The following is a 26233-nucleotide window of genomic DNA, read 5'->3' as shown; positions in this document are numbered from 1 at the left end:
GTACTATTTCTGGGTTAGCAGAGTCTGTAACCTGAAGCGTATGTAACCTGAAGCGTATGTAACCCGAGGTACCACTGTACTAGCTACCATGAGTGCTCTAGGAAAAACCTGATAATGCAATGTATCCCTTTCAGCACTGTGATGTATATCACTGCCTACTACATAGGAGTGCCCTCCAGGCAGGGGCATAGGAAGGGCTGTGGGGGGGTGCAGGCCTCCCTTGGTATCATCCCTGAGGGGGGGACAAAATGGTGCACCGCGGAGGGTGGCACTTGACATGGGGACTGGCCTGCAGCGCGCCTGAGCCACGTGTCTCTCCTGGAGTGATGAGATGGCTTGGGGTCCCGCGCTGCCCGAAACAGCAGCATGGAGCTTGCGTCCGCCATGGGCAGCTCACCACGCTGCCCCCGCCACTCCGGGTGCTGGAGCAGCTAGCTATGCCCCTGCCTCCAGGGCTAGAGCGTAAGGAAATTATAGCCAGATTAAACCAGGTGGCTGCACTGCTCCCCCACCCTGATTCACCAAATTACCCTGGTAGGGATGGGAGCTGTACATGAGGAAGGGGGTGGGGGTGTTTGAATTCTAAATGAGTTTGCTTTCTTTATAGGCGCAAGGGACGAATAATATTTATTGCTTAAAATTTATATCTCACCCTTCCACCCTGAAGGGTGTCCAGAGGAACTAGAAACATAACATCTGATAAAACCATATAGAATAATTAAAGGAAAAGATGCAAAGATATCCCCTTCCAAAGGCCTAGACCAGGGGTGCCCAAACTTTTTTCAAAGAGGGCCAGATTTGATGACGTGAACATGAGTGACGGCCGACCTGAGTTGTTGACCTTTTTTTAGGACTGAAGTTGTTGAGTTTGGATTGGAGTTGCTGGGCTTTTTTAAAGGATTTTTTAGGATATAGAGCTTTTGGGGGGGGATTTTTGCCACAGGAATTAAACTGCCACAGGGGCCAGATTAAATTGACCAGAGGGCTAGAGTAGGCCCCCCAAACTAACTTTGGACATGCCTGGCCCAGACAAATTCTGCCTAAAAATAGCCAAGGAGGGGGTCTGCAGTGCTCTCAGAATTGGAGTAGTGTGTTCTCCTCTGGCTGATCTACTCAACAGTTAAGCCACTTCTTGCATGGCCAGCTATGTCCACATTTTCATTGATATGACTGAGGCCACACTTGCATTCCAGGAATGGCCATACCTGGAAAAACAGACAAAACTGGGCATAGGCACCCCTCACCACCAATGTACCCTGTGTTTTGAGTGACAATTGGCATCAAGGAGGACCCTCAGACAGCAGGGGTATGCTACCCCACCAGAACAGGTTAAGTCCATAATTCCTTGACCAGAGAACCAACCACTCCATCCATTCAGATTTAGGGTATTGGCCCTCCCAGACCATTACACTGCACCTGAAGCTCCTGACTGATAGCTCCCAGTGGCATCATACAGATGTTGGAAAGCATATAGCAGGGATCACCAACTTGGCTCCCACAGGTGCCATAGTGCCCATGGGCACTAGGTTGATGGCCCTTGTGCATTTCTTTATTTTAAATTATTTTCATTTTATTCTTTGAGAGGGACAATTGAGATTTTTTTTTAAGGGAGTGATGTCCCTATCCCAAGAGGAAATCCATGTGTGACTGTGGTAGGTATAGGTGCAGTGAGTGGTACATGTCCAAGATAGGGAGCGTGGTGTGGCCGCTTTGCATAGTTTTCCTGGGACTGGGGAATGCTCTCTGTTATTAAACAGCAACAACATTGGGAGTCTTGTGGGAATTAATACTGTGTCATTTCCACAATTAGGACTTGCAGGACATATGTGATTTCCCACAGCAAGCATGTCCAGGTGGGTGGGGAAGCAACAATGTGTTACGTCATGAGGCCCATGACAGCCATTTCATGTTGTGCCTTGCTCCCATTGAAGCCATTTTGGGACTGGCACTTTTAGCACTTACTCAAAAATTCCCCACTGGTCCAAAAATGCTTGGTGACCCTTGTAGAGGTTTTTTTTTTTTAGTTCCATTACATGCAACATAAACTCTGCCAACTCTTATTTGTTACAGGTATTTGTCTCTCTTTTTTATATGTGGCTTGAATACATAACATTGGTTTTTCTGTTTTAGATAGTCATGAATTAGTTCTTCTTTTATTTGGAAAGTTTGGTCCTTTGACATTAACTGAAAATATCTTCAAGGAATTTGTGGTTATTATTCATACACTATAAGAAGAGAAAGAGAACTGATAAAATACAACTACCTATTATCCTCCCGATCTTTAAGAGTAAATGTCATTGCTGTTGGACAGAGTTGTTAAAGGAAAATCAAAATAATTGTTATCTTTGTTGGTGTGTATTTTAAGTCCTTTATGGCTGATCCTATGCATTATTGCCTGGAAGTTACATTGAACTCAGTGGGAGTTACTTCTAAACAGACCTATATAGGATTGATCTGCATAGGTCTAAGCACTTGTTGAGTCTCCTGAAATGTTTCCAGTATTCCCCATATGGTAGATATTTTTAACTGAAATTGAATATTCAAATTAGAATCTAGGTTTGTTAGTTAAAAATTGGAAATCCCAGTCTCTGGATAAATGTAATTGAGAACTATAATGTCATGGCCCTCAGTCGTCAATTTCCTCTCCCCATACAGATCTTAATCTAATGGGTCGGATCCAAAGGTTCCCTTCTTCCGACGGAGGAAGCTTTCCTCTGACAGAGGAAGAGAATAAAGGTAATAAAGCAAAATTAACGTAATAAAGGTAACTAACATGTCTCTGGGTTTATTTAGTTTTTAACAATGCCAGCTCCTATCCAGAAGGCTGATTTTATCCCTGCCACTGCAGGGCTGTTTAAATAAAGAAATGCAATTGGTACTCTTGCAGTTGTAAAAATGCTTCTGATCCCCTGGACGCATCTGCAGCTAACAGAAGACAAGGGGAGGAGATTGTACTGATTCCTTCTTCTCTTCTAGCCTCCCTGTGCTGGAGGGTCTCCTAAATATCTGGAGATGATTTTCAGGAGGCACTGGGGATGCGGGTAGAGGGTGAATTGGGGGGACACCAGTTGCCTTCCTCTCCTGCTAGTGGGGAGGTTTCCACTGGATCAAAAGCCCATCTGTGAGCTCAAGGGCACCAGATGTATTCAGCCTTTTCATTCTGCCCATTCTAAAATTTAAGTCAGTAACTCTACCAAATAATTTCCTTCTACTGTCTCAGGAGTCCCATGAATTCTTAAATTATGTCTTCTTGTTTCATTCTGGATTATTTCTAGTTTTGCCCCTACTCTATTTAATTCTAATTTATACATACATCCTACATCCTTTTTATTTATTTTTTTACCAGCATAACTGTCTCTTCCTGATAGTGAATATGTGTTTCACTTAGGTGTTCAAGATTTACCCAATTTGGCTTCACTGAGTGAATTTTGTCCCTTATAATGTTTAATTTTCCATCTATTAGTTTACCTCTGTTTTGAAAAGTAAACCCTTAATTTTGATCCTACAACCTTCCCTCTTGTTATTTGCTATCTATGATGCTTTGTGATTTATCTTGTTTCTGAATCTTCTGAATTGTTTTCTAAGTCTTAAATTATTTTTTCCTCATTTCTTTCAAGTGTTTTGGTTTTAAAATAACACCAGTCAAGATTCTCAATTCACCCACACCTCCCTACCGTGACCCCTTCCTTCCCCTTCCCTGATCCTTAGCATCATTCCTCTTGGGTGTTTTCTTCCCGTTTTTTGAACATATTTTACTGTCTTAGCCCACTTTAGATATTCAGCCATATGCTGGAGAAATGAGATAGCAAGGGGTCAATCAGATATGTCTGCTTAGGAAATATTTCCTTAACTTATTTTACCCTTATGTCAGTGTAAATTCAGTCAAATAACAGATTTGAGCTATTCTGTTTGTATACAGCCCAAAGTAAAATAATCCTTCAATATTATATAAAAGAACTAACAACTCTAACAAATCATATGTTTAATTGGTAAAAAAATAACAATCCATTCAAGGAATAGCAATCATGTCAGACATCTAAATCAGCTTAATAATTCAGATTATTCATATTAAATGCAAATAACAAAGAGTAAAGGGCAAATAATATAAGACCTCCTTTTATCCAAACATAAACAAATGAAAGTTCCTACAAGATGTCAGAGTAACTGAATACAGTTGTTTCTTCTTCATGTCCAAGTAAATAGAAGTAGAAATCTAAACAAGGCTAGGAAATAAGTAAGCTGTGTACTTTTGTTAACTTTTGAAATCTAAACAAATACAAACCGGTCCAAAAAGCTGGAGAGAATAGTGGAGTCCACTCTAGATTTTATTTCTATAAATAGAAATCCAATAAAGGGGACAAAAATAACTCTTGTACTCATTCTGCTTGTTAAGATCCATACACACAAACACAAATTAGACGGTAGAAATAAATGCACTCTTGTTCCATCTTCGTATCCAGCTAAACAGAAAAGAAAGTCCCAATACAGAGAATGGCTAACAAAGTGATCCTAAACTCTGGTAGGGTTCATCAAGACAGAGAGGCAGATCAACTATCACATGCAAAACTGCTCTCACTTCACAGCATCCATGGCAGAAGGTGGAGGTGCTTGGATTGTTTGTCTTGGACATTTTATTTTAGCTGTGATAGCTCCAGGTTGGTACAGCTAAAGAAACCAAGTGGGCCTCCTTTTTGGGAGTTGCACTGCTTCAAGATCCAGCAGATCTTTGGCCAGCCCTGTTCTGCCCACAATGCTCTATTTTTGAGAGGGGGGACACACGAGGGGTGTCGAATCTGCCACACTACAGCAGAGACCTCCACAGTGACCTGTGTCCTCAGTGCACAGTGTACTCCTTCTGCTTCTGTATATCTAAACAAATATAAAAAGACTTCACATAAAATGAGAGAAGCAACGGCATGCTGAGTGGACCCTAAGGCAATCATTCCATCAGCACAAGGATCTCTGCCTGCACATCACTTCAGGAGGGTGCAAAGAAGGAGAGAGAAGTCCAGTTGTGCAAGTGGAAATCTATCCATTGAAAGGATATGTTAGCAAAATACCACCCACTGTTTCACTGAATAGACAAAGCTACAAATTCAAACTACTATGTGGAGACTTTTCACTTGGTTATGATCAAACAAAACAGAAGCATACCGCTAACTGAGATAATCAATATCTTCGGTTGTTTCATCCATGTTCAGCCAGATCTCAAAGAGATAGATGTATTAGTCCAGGAGTCAGCAACCTTTTTCAGCTGTGGGCCAGTCCACCGTTCCTCAGACCATGTGGTGGGCCGTACTATATTGGGGGGGGGGGAATGAACGAATTCCTATGCCCCACAAATAACCCAGAGATGCATTTTAAATCAAAGGACACGTTCTACTCATGTAAAAACATGTTGATTCCCGGACCGTCCGTGGGCCGGATTGAGAAGGCGATTGGGCCGCATCCAGCCCCCGGGCCTTAGGTTGCCTACCCCTGTATTAGTTTATGGCAGCAAACCGTCTTGTAGCACATATTTTTTGAGCACATTTATTTTGTGAACATAGGCTTCTGTGGATCCCATTATTATTCACTTAGACTGTGGGAGACAGTGGAAGACAGGAGTGCCTGGCATGCTCTGGTCCATGGGGTCACAAAGAGTCGGACACGACTAAACGACAACAAAACTCCTACAATATTTGCCTCAAATAGTGTTTTCAAGTTTTGACTTAGTCTCAGTAGGTTACATCCTTCCAAATGCAGACTTTTATTTTAAAGAATGGGGAAATTATAAAGATGTATTGATGCTTGTTCGGTATAAAACTGGGGCCAGGGAAGTTCTAAACACAAAGAGCATGCTTCAATATGCCATAGAAACTTCAGTTAACCTTCTTCCTATGCAATATTTTGGACCATGAAAATGGCAACTATATGGTACAGCTGAAGTACTTCTTTTCTTTAGTTTTGAGAAGTATTATTCTGAAATAAGGAGTGTTTGTTTTGCTTTCATTGACCCTCTGCAATAAGATATAATCTTTGAAATCAAGTTATGCCATATAGACTTCACTACATTTGCCAGGGATCCATTCTGCATTTTCAAATGCATGATAACATAACTGGAAACTTTTACAAAAGGTGCTAATAGATTGTTTCTTCCCTTCCCATCTGCTAACATATTCAGAGAGGCTAAAGGCTTTTAAAATATAATAATAAATTCAAAAAACCCCATTAATTAAACTTATTTATTTATAGCATATATAGAGGCTACCCCATAACCATTTTCTCTGGGTGGCTGGCAAACATAAATTAATAAAACATAATAGTAAAATCTAATTACTGTTTTAAAAAAATTGCCGCATACCACAGATGATCCATTAACACAGTAAGAATGACAGTAAAATCAGGCAGCAGCAAGATCTAAAATTACACACTAAAAGCCTGCCATAATATATAGACGTGAAAGGATGTGCCTGCTTCTCCACATCTGTTCCACAAGCATCCCGAAATTACCCCTTCATGGCAAGCTACGCAGCTTTCCCCTGAAATGCATCTCCTACCCAAATCATATTCTAAGATGTATGGAATATGAGCAGGGTTTATGGTTCTCGTACACTACTGCTCCATATTGTTGGTGGCTGAGACTGCTCTAGTTTCTTGATTTGTGAATGTTCCTTTAAGGTAAAAATATATGGAGAGTGCCATTACTAATTATTAATTATTTCAAGCATAAAATAAAGTGGTTTTACATAAGTGCAATAAAAGTAAGGCAATTCCTGCGGGCAAGCTCATAATATAAAGGTCATGACACAAAGTTTGCCTCCTCACCAAACTGCAGTCATGGTCACTTGCAGGATCAAGCTGCATCCAAACCGTCAGTGGTGTGGGAACAGTGCACCAGAGAGTAATAGAAGGGGATAGACCATAGAGAAGGAAATGGCTAGAGCGGTCTACACAAGCCACTACCAGCCAGAGTAGCTTCATGAGAGGCCACCTACACTTGGGGACATTCCAATGAGCTTTGAAAGAATTATGTTTTCTGAACTGGGGGGTGGGGTGGGGGAGAGAAGGAAGCTAAACACGGAAAAACACGAGAGGGGGCTGTTTTCTTCCTAGCATCATTTTGTTGTTGTTGTTTAGTCGTTTAGTCGTGTCTGACTCTTCGTGACCCCATGGACCAGAGCACGCCAGGCACTCCTGTCTTCCACTGCCTCCCGCAGTTTGGTCAGACTCATGTTTGTAGCTTCAAGAACACTGTCCAACCATCTCGTCCTCTGTCACCCCCTTCTCCTTGTGCCCTCCATCTTTCCCAACATCAGGGTCTTTTCCAGGGAGTGGGAAAGCATCATTAAGATACCTCAAAACCTCATGGTTTATGAGCAATTATTGTTCCAGCAGCATTTACTGGAAGATGGATTGCATTAAAATTGTGACCAAAAGCAACATTATTTTTTTAATCAGCCTGCTTATCTCACAGTTTCATATTCAGCTAATCTCTGTTTGCTGAAAACTGTTTCCATGTATTAATAGCACAGAAAGCATAACATCTCAATGTTGGCCTTGTGTCATGTTTGTATCTACGCATTTCACACACTTATGTACAGGTGCTCCAAAGACTTGCACTTTGCATTTTACTCTGCTTAATTCTCAACCATGTGTGAACAGGAATTAATGGCCACATCTTGCCTACTATTCAGCTGGCAAGTCTTCTTTTCCTGGCTCTCTTCATCAGTCATGCAGTGCTGTTAAATAACCGGATTACTTTTTAGGGCACAAACTGAGCCAGCAGAGACACACACGCTTTTCAGATAACTTAGCACACTGAACTGAATAAGACTAAACTGGCTTAAAGGCATGGATCCAGGCTTCTGCTGTTTTGTGAATCAGAGTCTAACAGTGCACTATCCCAATAGCAGGATTTGGTTAAGTGTTTATATGTGATATTTACTGCAGAACTGGGAGGCCATTATCAGAAGATACTAATCAGCTTCTGTGCCTCACATTTGAATGTGGGCATTTATTATCCTTAGGACAATTATTTCACATCAATACCTGCAGTAAATATGTATGTCAACAAATTCTAAACCTTCCATAGCAAACCCGTTAATTGTGGCTTTATCGGGATTTCCAAATATGATCACCAGTAAACATCAAAGTGCCTTTATCACACAACTGCTTCACAGAGACCAACACATAGCCCAAAATAATGTTTGTTGATAAGACTGAATATATTAAAATAACACTTACAGAAATAACCTGAAATGCCAGTGGAAGTCAAAAAATACAAATCTAAGCTTAAATCACCAGCACATTAATACACCATAAGCCATGGCAAAACAGATTTATAGACTCCAAGTGAATAAATCCAATTTATAAGTGAAACTCTTCAGATCTGGGTTCAGAGAAAATAATTTCTGGGGCTTCCTCCTGTACTTGGTGGCAGGATGGATCAGAGCCAAGAAACAGACTCTAAATTCTGGCAAGACTGTGGGTGGTGGTTCCTGAGTCTAAATAGTTGGCCAATTGCCTGCTTTGAACGGGGTCATATTTATTCTAAAAGATCAGCTTTGTAGTCAGGAATGCTCCTGGATCCGTCTTTGTCACTAGAGGCCCAGCTGACCTCAGTGGCTAGGTAGGAGCTGCAGCAATTCTGGACTAGAATATCCTGACCACTGTTGTCCATCCATGCACTGGTAACTTCTAGGTTGAATTTTAGAAAAGGTAACTCAATGTAGGGCTGTCCTAGAAGCTAGTTTGGAAGCTGCAGCTGGTGCAAAATGCTCACTGGAGCAGGATATCAAGCAACCGCTGTTGAAACAATTGCAGTGACTGCCAATTAGCTACTAGGCAAGATTCAAGGTGCTAGTTTCAGTGTATAAAGGAATCGGGCTTTTAGTGTTGTGGCTCTTGCCCTTTGGAATACCCTTCCTTTTCCTCTTTCAACAAAACTTCTCCAGTCTGCATCTGTATTGGATAAAAAAGAAAGAAAGATGTTTTATCACTTGTTTACTGCCCTGGGCTCCTTTCAGTGGAAGGGCAGGATACAAATTGAATTAATTAATGCCAGCTATTGTTCTTTGAAAATTTGACTACTTGTTGTTAGATAGATTACCATTGCTTCTAGACTCAGCTGTCCTTCAGTGGTCAGGTAAGCCACGTGAAATATCAAAATGGTACATCTCATTCAGTTTTAGGTTCTGGAGCCTTTAATTTTGGCACCCCTCTACCAAGCCATTTCTCAGGCCAAATAGCCTACCAAATTCCAAATCAGATCAACACCTCTGCCGTGCTCACACAGAAGTCCCCTTCAGGCATCCAGCATTAAATGTGTGAATGGGAACTCATGTACGAGATGGACTGCCCTAACCACTCAATGCCAACAAGTGCTTTGGCCATGGCCCCTCAGCACAGTATGATAAACATGAGTGTGAAGATCCCCCATAGGGAGAGCCTTGCATACATTTTTCAGGAGGACATGACTGGAGCATAAATCGGTATCTAGGTGGTGAGGGTGGCTCACTCATTCATAAGGCTGGCTCACTCATTCACACATTCGTACTGAACACATGGATGCTTTTGTTTTTTTTAATAAAATATTTATTGCAGATTTTAGACAAAAGAAAGATTAACAAGCATATATAGTACCATCACCATACAGTCCAACAAAAAAAAAAAAAGAACAGAAAAGATTTAAAAAGTAAAAAGAAAGAAAAAAGAAAACATAAAAATCAATTTATCCATAAATCATATTTCCATAATCTTTGGACTTCCTCGCATCACCCTTTCCTGCGTTCTCAGTCATACAGTTATAAACAGCAATTTATTACCTTGTTTCAAATCATATTAATAATTCTCGAATATTATGTCCCCAATTATCAATATTTTTATCATATATTAAACCAATTAACTTAAACATAATATTACCTCAAATATCGTCATTTTCTTAAACATCACTTACTCATGTCTCTTATGACTAAATTGCTGATGCCATATTATTTTCTATCATGCATTCTTCTAGCATTCATACAACTTATAATGTTTTCGTAGATAGTCTTTAAATTTTTTCCAGTCCTCTTCCACCGTCTCTTCTCCCAGGTCACGAATTCTGCCAGTCATTTCAGCCAATTCCATGTAGTCTATCAGTTGCGTCTGCCATTCTTCCAGAGTGGGCAAATCCTGTGTCTTCCAGTGCTTTGCAATGAGTATTCTTGCTGCTGTTGTTGCGTACATAAAGAAAGTTCTATCCTTCTTTAACACCCCTTGGCTGACAATGCCCAAAAGGAAGGCCTCTGGTTTCTTAAGGAAGGTATACTTAAATACCTTTTTTTAGTTCATTATAAATCATTTCCCAGAAAGCCTTGACCCTAGAGCAGGTCCACCAGAGGTGAAAGAATGTTCCTTCAGTTTCCTTACATTTCCCACATGGATGCTTTTGTAGCAGTTAAGGAGAAGAGAGCTTAACTATGAGCCTGGTTTCAGATGACACATTAAGCCAAGCATTGGTTTAGCTGCTGTGCTGTGCTAAAAGGAGCAGGGAGGAAAGCGGCTTGGATCTCCTCCCTGGGAGCCGTTCTGTTTGCTCTAAGCCATGGTTTGGCTCCGTGTTTCATGTGAATGCAGCCTCTTTGAGTGTCCTACCTTAATGGTTGGCAATTAGCATATCTGTTTCTTCTATTTAAGCTGCAGTAAGGATGCGGGTGGCACTGTGGTCTAAACCACTGAACCTTGGGCTTGCCGATCAAAAGGTTGGCGGTTCGAATCCCCACGATGGGGTGAGCTCCCATTGCTCGGTCCCTGCTCCTGCCAACCTAGCAGTCCGAAAGCACGTCAAAGTGCAAGTGGTTAAATAGTTACCGCTCTGGTGGGAAGGTAACCGGCGTTTCCGTGCACTGCTCTGGTTTCGCCAGAAGCGGCTTAGTCATGCTGGCCACATGACCCGGAATACTGTCTGTAGACAAACACCGGCTCCCTTGGCCAGTAAAGCGAGATGAGCGCCGTAACCCCAGAGTCGTTTGTGACTGGACTTAACTGGCAGGGGTCCTTTACCTTTACCTAAGGTTTATATCCAAAGGGATTTAACAACCTGACACTGTAAGTACAGCTCTAATTCCTAAGCTGTTCTTAAATATGGAGGGTTTATCTCCTGCACATGAAAATGATGTTATGTCCTCTCAAAAATCCAATCATATTTATATTACAATAAAAGGTATATTACAGGCTACTAAAATGATATCTTGGGGTGTCTACAGTAACAAAAGAAATTAGTAAAACCACCTGGAAACATAAATGCTCCCTTAACACATATTATTAGATATCTGCAAGGAAACAATAATGCGTATCGGGAGAACGAGGTTTAGAATGAGAACCAGTGTTTGCCAGCCTGGGCTGTAGCTCAGTGGCAGAGAACCTGGCCTCACATGCGCAAGGTCCCAGGTTCAATGCTCAGCATCTCCAGGTACCATTGGGAGAAACTACTGCTGGAAATCCTGGAGAGTCGCTGCCAGTCGGTGTAGATAATATGGAGTTAGATGGGTCAAAAGGCAGCTCCCTGCTACGCTGGGGAGCCAAGAAAGGGAACTGTGAAATCATCTCATCTTAGGCATTTTTAAAGATGAAGACGGATGTCATAGTTTGAGTATATTGCTAACATTTTGTTCTTACTGTTAAATCCATGTACATGTTTCCATTCTCAAGCAAGCCTGGGGGTGGGGGGTGGAGACACAGGGCTGCAGTTTAATTAAATTCAGGAAATGTGTTTTTCTTTCTTTCATATGAATATGATTGGCTAGTGCTTGTGACATCACTAAAAAAACCCTGCCTATTCTGAGAACATGATTTTTTTTAAAAATGTAGATGAATGATGCTCACCTTTTTTTAAAAAAAAAAATTGCTTAATCTGGAGAAGCCACCTGATGCATGAGGGCAGGTGAATTCATTTGTGTGGCAGGCGCATTAGGGGATCTGTGGAAATTAACTAGCATAAAAGGACCAATGCAGCTGGAATCCCTCTGGCAATCTGAAGTGAATGGTACCATACCCAGCCCACCTGAGCTCAGGCCAGAAGCTGGCGCACCCTCTCAGGACCCTTATGCTTAGATCGTGCCCAATGCCATTTCCACCTAAGTTGTAACAGATAAGTTGGTTAAATGCCTGCTGCCCACTGAAAGTAAGGTGAAAACCCCTCAAGTCTGCCTTGGTGCAGAGTGAAACCCCAACCACGAGTAACTGGGTTGGTAAGCAGTCCAAAGAGCAATGATAAAAAAAAAATCAGAGCAACATAAAAAGCAAATATTTTTAGTTATTGGGCATTTTCTGGTTGCTAAAGCTCTGAGAAATCAAGTGGAAGTTGCATTGCAAACCGGACTAAAACTGAATTAAAGAGGCATTAACAAATGTTACTTGGAAAACAGAATAAGTAGCAAACATTCAGCAGGGGTTTTTTAGAAGAGAAAATGCCGTGAAAAGTACATAACTCAACTAAGCACATAACTCAGCTATCTCAATCTTCAGTACCGGTCTCGATAAGAAAATTAAATTGTTTTCCTGTTGGCTGGAGTTAAAGCTTCCTCTAGTTTCAGATAAGAGACTTTTATCACACGGTTCTACTTCCTTTCATTGCGGGCTTTGTATTTGTCTGGCAGATGTCAAGGATAGGACTATTTCTGGCAAGAACAGAATGCATTCAAGCCAAATGTTCTAGTTATTGATAATATTGCATAAGAACTGCATTAGTACAATAACATGCAGTTATTCAGATAGAATGAAAACGTCTGCTATCCCACTAACACCACAGTGTTATACAGGTCTACCAGGAAGAAAGCCCCATTGAGTTCAGTGGGGCTTACTCCTAGATGAATGACTACAGTGATACCTCTGGTTGCGAACACTTCTGGTTGCGCACACTTTAGGTAACAGGCTCCGCTAACCTGGAAGTACATGATCCTGGAAGCAAACTTTGCTCCTGGATGCAAGCGGAAATCGTTCAAGCCTAAAACAGTTTATATCCCTAATTTACTCCAGGAAACTGCTGAGCCAAATTCTCACTTCTTCCATTGATCTGTGTGCAATAATCCTGGATGCCCCATATACCTAACTTTAAATCTTGACTGCATATTATTGTAGCCTCCCTAATATTCATTATCTCTATGCATTTTACACTTCATCCTTTCTAACACTCCACACATGCATTCTTCCTAGTGCTGGATCCATTGGGCCAATGTTCCCTTAAATATTACATTTACACACACACACACACATGGTTCATTCTGGGAATATGAAGCACGGAGGTCTTTGCTTGTATGTTTGTTAGTATTATAAGCATCAAGCCTGGTTTACACATGACAAACCATTATTTGTTGCTAACAACATAAGCCAGAATGAACACTGGACTCACATGCTACCCCACCCTTCAGGCAGAAGAATAGAAGATTTAAAGCTTTAATACTTATTCTGAACCTAAAATTCCCATTCATCCAAACTCAGGAAACCGTGGTTTCTGAAAATTGCAGTTACGGATATAGGAAGCAACTTTGTACTGTACCTAGTTAAACAATCATTCCACCTTACTCAATAAGGTTTACCGAACAGGGAGCTAACACATAGCTCTCCAGCTGTCATTAGACTCCAACTCCCATCAGCCCAGCCAGCATGGCTGATCATCAAGGATAATAACTGTCATAATCCAATTGTATGTGGGAGGCCACTGGTTAGTCACCTCTGGTCTACCTCATCTGACAGGGTCTCTCCAGAGTGTCAGACAGGAGTCATTCCTGGACATGCCTGGAGGTGATGGGGCTGAACCTTCAATCTTTTGCATAAAGTGTGCTTTCCCAGTAAGTAAGCTATAGACCTTCTCCAAGCTAATATATCCAACTAGGATATGAAAGGATGAAACAGGAAACTAACTTAGAATAAATCTCCTTCCCATACATACAAAGGGGAGGGTGAGAATGTGAACCCGAGGCTTATGTAGACTTATTACTGTTCATAACAACCACCACTGGTTGTTCTGTCTTGACCACGTCACAGTTCCTTATTACTCAGGCTTCAGCTGTATCTTCTAAATCACCTTCATATTCTCCTAAGCTAAACTAGGACAAAACAAACACTTATTCATAATCACATAAGTTGTGTAGATAGACCAGTGGTATGGTCTTTGCCAAGTTGAGTTTGTCATCTGTCTATATTCCTGTGCACTTCATGTAATAAAGTTCCTTCTGAGATACCTGCTCAGAACAGTTTTAATTAGACCATTTAGCCTAATGGAAATGTCTTACCCAGGGCTCAGGATAATAAAAATGACTGCTTAGCTGTAGTCAATGAAAACTTTGGTGTTTAATCCAGCAATTCCACCAGGTTTCAATTTCTTTCATTGAATAAAGTTTATCTTCCTGTTTGGTTTTATCCTGTTTCCCCCTAATTATTGAGGACAACTGTGTTTAATGAGATCTATAAAATCTAGACTCCCTCCTTCTCCTGCCAATCCTTCCTTCCTGTCAGGGCTGGAATCAGGCATAGGAAGGCAACAAAACAATAAATCAACCAAGGCCAGTGAAGTTAATTATTTATTCAAGGAAACAAACCACAGCCCCAGCCTAGTGGTCTCAGCAACTCTAGGAGGTCTTCCCCCGGTGAAGCAGTTGCGAGGACTGAAGGCCTCAGAGTCTGACCTGTGCTCTGCCGCAGCCTCTTCCTGTTCACTACACCCTGTTACCTCTTCTGCTTCCGGCACACCCCCCCCCAGTCTGCTTCTTCCCTCTCCGATCACCAGTCTGCTCCCTCCCTCTGACCATTCATTGTCATCCCACCACCAATCCCCTGGTTCTGAGCCTTCTTCCCCTGAGAGTTCCCTAGGGGGTTCCCTGGCTTGTGTCTCCCATGACTCTTCTGCTTCCAGCCAGTCCATGACACTTCCCTTCTTCTTTTCTTCCCAGCTCATTACTGGCAACTCCAGACCCTTATGTACTGTCCCTCTTTCCTTCCACCCCTTAGGCAGTGCATTTTCCGTCTGTATTCTTCCAACACGTTTTGCCCCTGGGCAGCTCCACTTCTGATCCCAACACCTTTGCATTTTGTCTGATCAGTCAAGGAGTCAGACAGAGTCTAACTGTGCCTGCCAAGATCCTCTCACATATACATAAAGACAAAACCTAGACGAGACCTTTGAGTCGAATACTAAAATAAAAGCTGGCTGCATATGTTATCAGAGTGGAGTCACCTGATAGGATCTGGCAGCTACAAAATTAGTATTGCTGGATTGCCCCATGTTACAGACTTGGTCATTAAAAACACAGCAGTGGAGTCTTCCCTACATATCCTTTGCTTAAGGACTTTCCCTGTCTAATTTTTGTACACCATACATTGTGTACTGGACTAGACATGGTAACATATTATCCACTGTGTATGATAGGAAAAGCGGTTTGGCAGACCACTTAGCTGGGACCCTAAAGTTCAGTTCCCTGCTCCAAGCACACTCTGTCATCATGAATTAACTATTAAAACTATATTGTACTTCACACATGGTAATTCATCACTTGCTTGTATACATTTTGTGAAGATAAAGCATCATTAGGGAAAACTATTAATTGTTTGCTAATAAAGTGCATTGTGATTCTTTTTGGCAAGGGGTCACACTGTGCCCTTTGCTGCCTGTGAAAGGTCTTAAGTAAGTATCTTCTCAAAGATCTACCTTGCATTGGAGACTGTTTGCTCTTACTGCTCAGTACTTGTTGCACTGGCTTGGTCTCTCCCCATTGAATGGCCGCCTTAAACATTCCTACATCTCACTGGATGCCATTGCATACCTGCACCATATTGTGGTCCTTCTGGTGATGTAACCCCGCAGCAGCCATTTTATAATTAGCACCCTCAGTGCTTTCTCAAATTTAAAATGTGCCCACTGACCCAAGAAGGTTGGTGACCCCTGTTTTAGGCATACAATGGGGGTGGGGTATTCAATCAATTCTCCCACTTACTTTGCCCTGCATATCTAGGCTGTTACCAAATCTTTATATTCCGTTCCACACCTTGAGCGCTGCAATCTCTCTAACTGGGTTCCCTTTTGTGATACCAATGCTTCTATTAATTCAGTATACTTTTGTTGAAATAATCCTTCTTCCATTGCTACGAACCCATCTTACGTTTCTGTGTACCAGACCCCTGACATTTACTATGTCAACTTCAAATCCCTAGACATTATTCTCCTTCTACCTTCCCTGAATTACTTTCTCCACTTCAGGAAAGTTCATCTGTCCTTCCATCCCACCCACCCACCATCTTATCCCAGGAACAAATTTCCTGCTCATTCTGTCTGTCAACACAATCCATCTTATTGTTTGTGGGCTTCCTGGAAGCTTTTGGTTAGCATACCACAATTTTCAGCAGTACATGGACACTCCAAAGTGAGCCCACGTGAAGAGTTGGACTTGCATGTTTCTTGTGCATGGCTTGAATTAGGACTTCCATGTTTACTTTCAGTTTCAATGAAATCTGTTTCAGCATTCTGCATGAATCAGCAATCCCAGTTTACAACAAAGATTAGCTACTGAACAAGACCAATTCAAACCATGGATTATGAAACTGGCTTGTTAAACTAAGCATTGTTTGTTTTAAACCAGGATTCTTAATTTACTCATAATGCTAAACCAAGATTATTTGACTCTGAAAGAAAGTTTGGCACATAGGAAGAAGAGAGAGAAGGGGAATAAGTGAGCCTGATGCTTCGTTCATGTTCACTGTGGCTCATACACAGAGAGGCAAACTGTGGTTTGGCCTTACATGTGAACATGCGAAAAACAGGATGCTAGATTAGCTGGGCCTTTGGTCTGGTCCAGGGGTGCACTTCTTACTTGTGTTTCCTATAGTTTTAAAAATCTGTCTTGAATCCAAGATGGCATCAATATGCACTTTCTCATAACTGAGCCTTCTCCTTATCAGCTACCAGGAAACCCTCCATCCCCCCTTCCCATCCTGATCACTTCTTCATTCTAATCTCCTTCCAGTTCTGCTTATCTTCTTTAAATGCTATGTTTGCTGGACTGTGATTGCATCATTTATCTGGCCTGTGTAGCTCAATATTGACTCTTGATAAATGTTGAGTAGCGGGAGTAAAAGTCATGTTGTCAGGGGCTCAGGGGCAGAGGCGCAGGGGAGAGAGGAAATGGAGAGCGAAGGGGAAGAATCTGAGGGCAGCAGAGGGCAGAATGACAGTGACCCGAGAGTTCCATAAGCCTCTCCAGTGAATCAGAAGATTCCCAGAAGGGGGCGCCAATGGCCAGAGCAAGGGGGGTCCCAGGGGGAACACACCAGAAGCAGGGGGCCAGCGGAGACTCCCAAAGCAGTAGCTGGAAATCAGGGCCAACTTCCCCACCAGAGCGTAGTGGGGGGGAAGAGCCCCATAGGTCAGAGTCAGCGTCTCCTCCGGCAAGCAGGGAGGAGGAGTCGAGCCCAGCTGGCATCCCCGAGGGGGAAAGCAGTGACAGGAGCAGTGTAGCCGTTAGGAGGAGAGTGGGAGGCTGGGCGCGCGCGCCAAGTTCAAATGTGCAGGCGCGCGGGACAGCAGAAAATCCGTATTGGGAACCAGGTCCCAAAGCCCGCCGGAAGCAGGGGGAGGAGTCAGAGGAATCCGCGTCCGAAGAGTCCAGGAAGGGTGAGACCCCGGCGGGCAGGAGGACCCAGAGGAGAAAGGAACAGAGGTGGAGCAAGGCGAGAGTCTTGAACTGGTGTACAGGGGGAGGGGACTCAGACGGAGCTTCGGCGGTCTAGGGATTCAGACGTAGAGCTGCACGCCTCGGTTGTTAAACCAATTATGAACTTCAATAAAGACTTTTGTATATAAAGAGATACTGGCGTTGGTCCTCTGTGAGCTGGGACCTGAGGCAGCTCTGACACATGTGATCAAAGTTCAGTTCAGGAAGAATCAGGACACAGAGACAGACCACAGGTGAGAGAGGCTGCAGGCCAAGGCAAGTGTCTGAGTCCGGTGTTCTCTCAAAAAAGGGTGAGAGAATTCAACAGGTTAAACTTCATTCATATCCAAATACCCTAAACCAGGCATCCCCAACCTTTGGCCCTCCAGATGTTTTGGACTACAATTCCCATCATCTCTGACCACTGGTCCTGTTAGCTAGGGATCATGGGAGTTGTAGGCCAAAACATCTGGAGGGCCGCAGGTTGGGGGTGCCTGCCCTAAACATTATTTTTCATTTTAACTTGACCTTTATGCACATTGACACCCTCTCTGCATGAAGGGGGACTGAGGGGAAGGACCACTGCCTTTCCATTCCCCTGGCCTGGGTTTCACATACTGTCCTCCAGGAAGCAGGGGGAAGATTAAGTCCACCTAGAAAACTTAACAAGGAAGTCCCAGGTACTCTTTCTTATCATGAAAATAAAGTATGCTTCCTGCACTCCAGCCAGCAACCCAAGACATATTGCATGCTGTCACTTTTCTTACATTGTTTTTCACTTCCAACAACAAAAATACCTTACATAAGCCTCTTTGTATGCATCGGATGTTAGACAGAAATGCTCAGTGACAAAAGCAGACAGGGTAGCCATATGTTGCAGCACAGCAGCCTGCTAGAGTCCATTAACGCCCTTTCACCACCACCAGAAAAAAGCTGTAAAGATAAATGTTATCTAAAAACATCCTGCTAGCAGAGTGAAATAAGGATAGGGAGGTGTTCTTAAATTAAACACGAAGAGGACACAATCTGTTCTTCTCCTGGGTCACCAACAAATCCAACTTTTCTCCCTAACACTCTTCCTACTTTTCACCCACAGCAGAAACCCGGTTTATCCTCCTGCTGCAGGGAATATTTTCCAGGCCTCCTGGGAATAAGGATGGTGGTTGCTCTTGCTTTGTGTTCAGTGGCGTAGTGTGGGTTGTCAGCACCCGGGGCAAGGCAAGTAATTTGCGCCCCCTAACCCGTGGATTTGCGCCCCCTAACCCGTGGATTTGCGCCCCCTAACCCTAACCCCCAGATGTTGCGCCCGGTGCGGCCGGGCCCCCCTGCACCCCCCCATGCTACGCCACTGTTTGTGTTTGTTCTCTTCGTAATGTAAAGCCACCTCTAACCCTTCAGGCAAATTTGACACATTAGAGTTGAGCCATACAATTAAATTAAGCCATGCTACCATATTTGTTCTTGCTTGGGTGCTGAATGGTGTTTGGATTGAGGGAGGGATGTTGTCCCAGATTCATCCAGGGCTAATAAGAAAATATCCCATACAACTTCCGTTAGTTACATTAGCTGGATTTTTGTTGTTTTTTTAACCTTCTTTCCTCCTACACTCAGGTATGGAGAATCTTTAACCCTCCAGATGCAGCGGAACTATAACTTCCATCATCTATTGCTATTAGGACTTGTTTCCTGGGGCTGATGGGAGTTCTAGTTCAGCAAAAACTGGTAGGCCAAATGTTCCTCACAGCTCATATAACTTAAATCTGACAACCTATACAGTCATACCTGGGAGAAAGTCCCATTGAAGTCAATTTGGGATTTGCTTTTGAGTACCCACGTATTCAGTTGCACCATTACAAAGCAGTAACTACATATTGCTACTCAAAGGTAAGTCCATTTAATTCAGTGGGGCTTACTCCCAGGTAGGTGGGTATATTATTGCATAGTTACTTAAGCATACTTACTAGGGAGTATGCTCCATTGGATTCAATATGACTGTCTGGAATTGCAGCTGTTAATTTTTATATTAATAATGATTGTTAATTTTTAAAATAAAGGAAAATATGACAGCTAGAAGTCTCAGAGTAATGGTACAGAAACAGGGTAGCGTGGATATCTGAATGATTTTTAATGTGAGGCAGTTGAATTTTCATAATCATTTACTGTACTTTTAGTCACTTTTCTTTACACAAAATGTACCCCCAAAATAGTTCAAAGGCCTGGATAAACACAAACGTCCTGCTTTCACATTAATCTGTGGTTTTTCTAAGGAAAAAGACACCAACTACAAACATTTGTATTTAAATACATATTATGTATTTTATCACAAAATATTTTTTTAAAAAACACATTTTAAAATGTATTTTATGCTATAATACGCATTTGTCTTAGGCAGCATTTTTGAGCCAAGGACAGTTACACAAATTTCAGAAAATTACAAAGTTTGAAGAATAAATACATCCAGTTCCACACATTAGCCTTGGGGAGAGAAGATCAGATCACTTCACAGTGTAATGCCCAGAAATCGAATTCCTCAAGTATTGTTAAATCCCAGCCACCAACTCATGGGAGCAACAGCATCAGAGCAGATACTGAGCTTATTCTTACTAGTGATCATGTCATGTTGTTTGGTGGTCATCTGATGCCAGTAAAACATTGTTTTATGCTCCAGTGGCTCAGGGGTGAAACAATTACAGTCATACCTCGGGTTGAAGTAGCTTCAGGATGAATATTTCTGGGTTGCGCTCTGCAGCGACCCGGAAGTAATGGAGCACGTTACTTCGGGTTTCGCTGCTCGCGCATGCGCAGACGCTCAAAATGAAGTCACGCGCATGCGCGGAAGCAGCGAATTGCAACCCATGGACAAGGGTTGCGTTCACTTCAGGATGCGAACGTGGCTCCGGAACAGATCCCTTTCGCATCCAGAGGTACCACCATACTTACTTTTGAGTAGTACTTCTTCTTGGTTGACAGACCAGACTTTCTACGAAAACTTCCTGTGAGAACTCCAAGAGGAGCTCCACCACAGTTTTTGGTGTGACTCGTGTTCATGATGTTGTAACACCATTTGAATTTTATTTCAGCAGCATTTATGAGCAAGAGTCACTCTTTCAGATAGGGCAATATTTGGTTTCACCCTGACCCTCACAGCTGAGAAGAAGAGCACCACTGAGAAGAGCATTCCTGAGGAGGGACAGACTTCCTCTCTTGGCATGGCTTTCCTCCCGTCCCACCCAGAGCAGGAAAGCAGCCTGCACCAAAGCAAAAGAGACTGGTGAATTAGAGTAGATTCTCTACTCCCATGTATTCAAACAGGTAGCGTTCAGCATCAGCCAGTCTAATACACACAAACACACCTTTGGCCAAAGCCATCTGCTTTAGCTATTCCCACTCAATATCAGCAAAATGATTATCCATGCAGTGTAGATTGGTGTGACAGGAAAAGCTAGAATCCTGGAACAGAGCTGGTTCAGGCTGTGCTGATTTGACAAGCAAACAAGGACTCAGCACAAATATATCAAAGTGCATCAGCCTTCGATGCCTGCCTGGTACCCAATAAGGAAAGCTCTTTCAATGCACCTTCCACATATGTTGCATTTGTTCCAAGATTTATTTGCTCTGTAGGTCTGTAGAGATTGTTTTGATCTCTTTCTGCCTAAATCACTCTTTCAGAAGAAAAGGATTGCCATTACATTGGCATCTATTTTTCCAGGACCCAGGTTTCCAGGAAGTCTATATCTTGTTCATGCCTTTCGGACAATAGTCTTTGAGTTCCAAGGTTTCTTATTCCATGGTGGCTGATTGGATAAGAGTTTTCATTAACCAAGCCCCTACACTCTGTTTCTGCAGTAGTAAGAGAAAACTCTCCAGAGGTAGCATTCTTCTTCTTTGGCGTTCACTCGTAGCCAAGTAAGATTGTCTTCCATGAGGTCTTAATGGTGTGTCCGTAGGTGACTGTGGAGGCCAATTCTAGATCCACATGTCCTTCCACAGAGGGGACATAGGTTTCCAGGCGGGAGTTGATCATGGTGAGGGTTTGCCAAACATGCCTTCCTCTTAGCTCATTTCTTCCTTTCATCCTGAGTTCGAATGTCTTCAAAGTCCATGACAACTTTGGTAAAGGCTGTTCTCCAATTGGAGCAGTTGCAGGCCACTATTTCCCAATTGTCGGTGCTTATACTACATTTTTTTAGATTTGCCTCGAGGGAGCCTTTAAACCTCTTTTGTTGACCACCAGCATTACGCTTTCCATTTTTATGTTCGGAATAGAATTCCTAACTTTGGAAGATGATAATCAGGCATCTGAACATCATGACCAGTCCAACGAAGTTGATGTTGAAGAATCATTGCTTTGACACTGGTGATCTTTGCTTCTTCCAGTACACTGGCATTAGTTTGCCTGTCTTCCCAAGTGATATGTAATTTTTTTCAGAGACCGTTGATAGAATCTTTCAAAGAGTTGGGGATGGTGTTTCTAAGTGGTCCGTGTTTCACAAGGTTGGTAGTACAATAGCTGCAGGAGTTGTGGCTTTTGAACAGCATATTTTTATTTATTGTTGGAGTACCTTATAGTGTACATATATCAAGAAGATGTTCCAGCTGATGTGAATCTGAATAATTTGTTGCTGAACTAATTATATCCTATTCCATGATAAAAGACCAAACAATGTGCTTACTTTTGATCTTTTGGGGGGCAACATGTGGATGCCCACTCCAAGGAACTGATAAAATACATGCTAATAGCATCATGTCATTGTGCAGCAGGGCAGAAATGTGATTGAACTGATTTTCCAAGGCTGTTATGAAAAGCAGTGGAACAAAAGGAAGAGCTAATATGTCACCTCAGAACGTTAAGAGATGATAATGCTACAGACTCAGTCATAACAACTTGGCAATTGATTCCAACTGAAACACAAGTGTCAGACCTTTATCCTTGGTTTTGGAACTCACAGTTAGACTTCTAGCTATAGTAAAGATGTCAACTGTTCATAAAACAACCTGGAACCAAACAAAAGACAAAAATGTTATTGTTTACCTAACAAAGTTTGTACTCTTGTACCTGCTTGTTTTCTATCATCTACACATAGTTGTAACCACCTTTTGAGATTTGATTTCTTTTGTTGTGTTATTTTAAATTTTCAATAAAAATGAAGTATAAAGCAAGACAGAAGCATGAGATGACTTCGTTGCAGTTGTTTTTGAAACTGTGTTCCCTGAGGTTCTTTAGAAACTTATCAGGGGTTCCTCAAAGAGAAAATCAATAATGTGGACAAGCTTATCTGAAAGACAACTTGTCCTTTGCTATCAGTCTTTACCTGCAATGTATAGGCACTGGAGAGTGTTGGTGTCTTCCAGGTTGCACTCCTGCTTCACAGGGCACAGGAGTGATGTCCAACAAGCCTGATTAGTTCTCCATATGAACTAAGCATTGGCCCTAGAATTCCCTGGAATTCTGTGCTATGCATTGTAGTCCTGTGTTAGATAGGTCAATGTAAAGAGTTTTGTTGAAGGCTTTGCACTGGAGCTCCCAGAGAGCTGTTGCTTTAGCAGTGAGGCAGCTCAGACTGAGAACTTACATAAGAGCTGGCGTTTATAGCCCTTTCTGGCTCTCAGTCAGACCTTGATCCAGGCAAGTTTTTGCATATGTTTCCTCCTTCAAAGTAGCCTCATGCACAGCAAGCCAGGCACTTGGCCAGCAACCCTGAAGCTCCTTCCTAGCTCACCAACTCCTCTACCCCTGTGGCCTTGGAGGTAGTAGGTACAGTGGTACCTCAGCTAAGAGATGCTTCAGGTTACATACGCTTCAGGTTACAGACTCTGCTAACCCAGAAATAATACCTCGGATTAAGAACTTTGCTTCAGGATGAGAACAGAAATCGTACTCCGGCGGCGTGACAGCAGCGGGAGGCCCCATTAGCTAAAGTGGTGCTTCAGGTTAAGAACGGACCTCCGGAATGAATTAAGTACTTAATCCGAGGTACCACTGTAGTAGGATGTCCAATAGCTTCTAGGAACCAAGGCAATTGCTATGGGGACCTCCAGTCCTGGGGTTGGGATATGTGGATCTGATGGCTTCTCAAGGTTGCTGATGCTGCAGGGATAAAAGGCTGGTGGGGAGTGCTTCTTTCAAGGCATCCTACGTTCCAGGTCTGGGTGAAATGAACCTTGAGGGTAGAAACTTTGAAAACCATAGATTTCTGGTCTAAAACCTCATTGGTAGGTAACCTCATAGTTGGCTTCAGATGAGAGAACTATAATTTAATCCAATGAAGGACCTGTAGAAAGTTGAATAGTATTGTTGACTAAAACAATTGCATAGCACCAGATTTATAGTTTCAGTGAAAGGTGTCGAGACAAAACAAATTGTTCATCTGTTCAATTTTAGTTTTGCAGATAGCCACACAGGCCATGCAAAGAATATTCTGTTCAAGTTCATAACATTTTGGAAAAACTAAATAAAATGCAGATGATTTCAAGTAACAGGGTTTTTATATGCATTTTTCTATCTCTGCCAGGGACGCGGGTGGTGCTGTGGGTTAAACCACAGAGCCTAGGGCTTGCTGATCAGAAGGTCGGCGGTTCGAATCCCTGCAACGGGGTGACCTCCCATTGCTCAGTCCCTTCTCCTGTCAACCTAGCAGTTTGAAAGCACATCGAAGTACAAGTAGATAAATAGGTACGGCTCCAGTGGGAAGGTAAACGGCATTTCTGTGCGCTGCTCTGGTTCACCAGTCATGCTTGACCGCATGACCCGGAAGCTGTATGCCGGCTCCCTCGGCCTATAGAGCGAGATGAGCGCCGCAACCCCAGAGTCGTCCGCGACTGGACCTAATGGTCAGGGGTCCCTTAACTTTTTTACTATCTCTGGCACAGACACCCAACATAATCTGTATGCTTAAGACTAAGAAAAATATGAATTAATGTTGCTTAATTAAAATACAGTTAGCTCTTTTTATAGCTATTTTATTTTTATCCTTTATAGAATAAGAAAATGTCATTTAGCTAAGCATCTTATTATTTTTGTCAAGTGGCATATTAATTGGACCCGAAATTTGCAAAATGCCCTTGTGTCATGGTAAATGCAAACAAAATGTGTCACTTTTAGATTAAGACCAGATGCCTCTTTCTCAGGAAGGCTCCCTTTTCTGATGATGCTGTCAGAAGAAAACCATTTAGAGGCAGACAGAGTGAGATAGTTTTGGCAGATGGCATTACAATTCAAATAGAGGAAAATAAGCTTCCAAGTGCGTACATACTTCCTTGTCATTCAAATGCATGAGTATTGTTCAACATAATTTCTAAACTTGGAATGACTCAATACAAATGCCTTCATCTGTATATCCATTGCTGTTGTACGATGATGAGGAATAACTTCTATGACTGCTAGGTGTTTCCAGACGGCAGTAATATACAACAGAAATGATTCTTTTCTATTGTGAAACAAACAAAACAAATTTCAGCGAGGGCTTCTTAAAAATGTATATATGTAGGAAAATCAAGGGATGAAAACATTTCACTTTACAAAAGCTCTGGGGTTTGGGTAATGGTAATTGTGTCTGGAAAGGTTAATGAGCCCAAAGAGCTTGTGAGAAGCACCTGAACATGCGCGGGGCAGCTGGGCTTTATAAAGTCCACGTCCTCCAGCTCTGACAAAATATGGACTATATAAAACCCACCTGCCTTTTCCTCTGAAGGATAATTTTTTCCTTGCTTACTGGCAAACAGCTGATGGGGCTGTATTGCTTCTGCACAATTTAATATACAGCATGTACTTTATTCCTCTATCTGTACTGATTCATTTTAAGATGGATAAGTTTCAGGGCAAGTTTGGCTCCTACTGCGACACCTGGACAGCGTAGTTGGAAGCAGCAATGGAATCAGAGAAGACAAGTAACTACTTTGAGGGATGCTTAGTCAAGGCTGGGGTGATGGTCTTGGCAGGGGAGAGGAATGCCCTCAAGGCACCTGCTTTTTGAGCTTGTGGCTTTGCTGGTTTGGCTGCGGTATGAAGGAGGAGCCAGAAATCTGCTCACACAACTCTTGATTCAAGCCTGTGTTTACCTTTTTAATTAAAAAATAAGTTATGTGAAAAATTGTGATGTTTGCTTTTATACTGTGCAAGATGCAAGTGCTCAGGTTCTATGTTTTGTTGAGTAAAATTGTTTTTTTAAAAAAGAGTAAAATATTGACAGAAGCACTTACCCAGGCTGGGTAAATTTTATCTGAGTAATGCAGGAAGAAGAAGATATAGAACTGGTAGTATTTTTTGTTTTTTTTTTTAGTCAAGTGTAATTTGGGTATAATATATAGCTGTCAAACCAAATCAGCCTCTAATTTAATCATTGAATTGATTAAAGCTGACAGGCATTTATAGGGTAAGTCGGTTTCAGCTGAGCACATGTTTCTACAATGTGAGGGGGAAGTATCCACGACTCCATGACAATATGTGTGTTATGGTTCTACGAAGACCTTTGGAGGCCTTTCTACCTGTCCCAACACCCCCTGAAATGTTTTAGTTAAATTATTATAATTTAGTTTTGCTTTCTAAGTAAAATTGCATAGAAATCAAT

General features: G+C 42.2%; 1 protein-coding gene across 19 annotated transcripts in view; it reads left to right on the top strand.

The window, feature by feature from the left end:
- MAGI2 (membrane associated guanylate kinase, WW and PDZ domain containing 2) overlaps positions 1 to 26233 on the top strand; it is a 615277-nt gene that overhangs the window by 421126 nt on the left and 167918 nt on the right. For 9 of the 19 annotated variants that reach the window (XM_083463919.1, XM_083463931.1, XM_083463930.1 and 6 more), the window contains one exon: positions 2656 to 2736. The exons of the other annotated variants lie outside the window; for them this stretch is intronic. In XM_083463919.1, the coding sequence (XP_083320045.1) occupies positions 2656 to 2736 (81 nt within the window). The remainder of the gene's footprint in view (positions 1 to 2655; positions 2737 to 26233) is intronic. 19 annotated transcript variants of the gene reach the window in all.

Source organism: Podarcis liolepis, assembly GCF_965112155.1.
Source record: "Podarcis liolepis genome assembly, chromosome: 10".
NCBI classification, from domain to species: Eukaryota; Metazoa; Chordata; class Lepidosauria; order Squamata; family Lacertidae; genus Podarcis; species Podarcis liolepis.
This window is presented reverse-complemented; position numbering and strand designations above follow the sequence as displayed.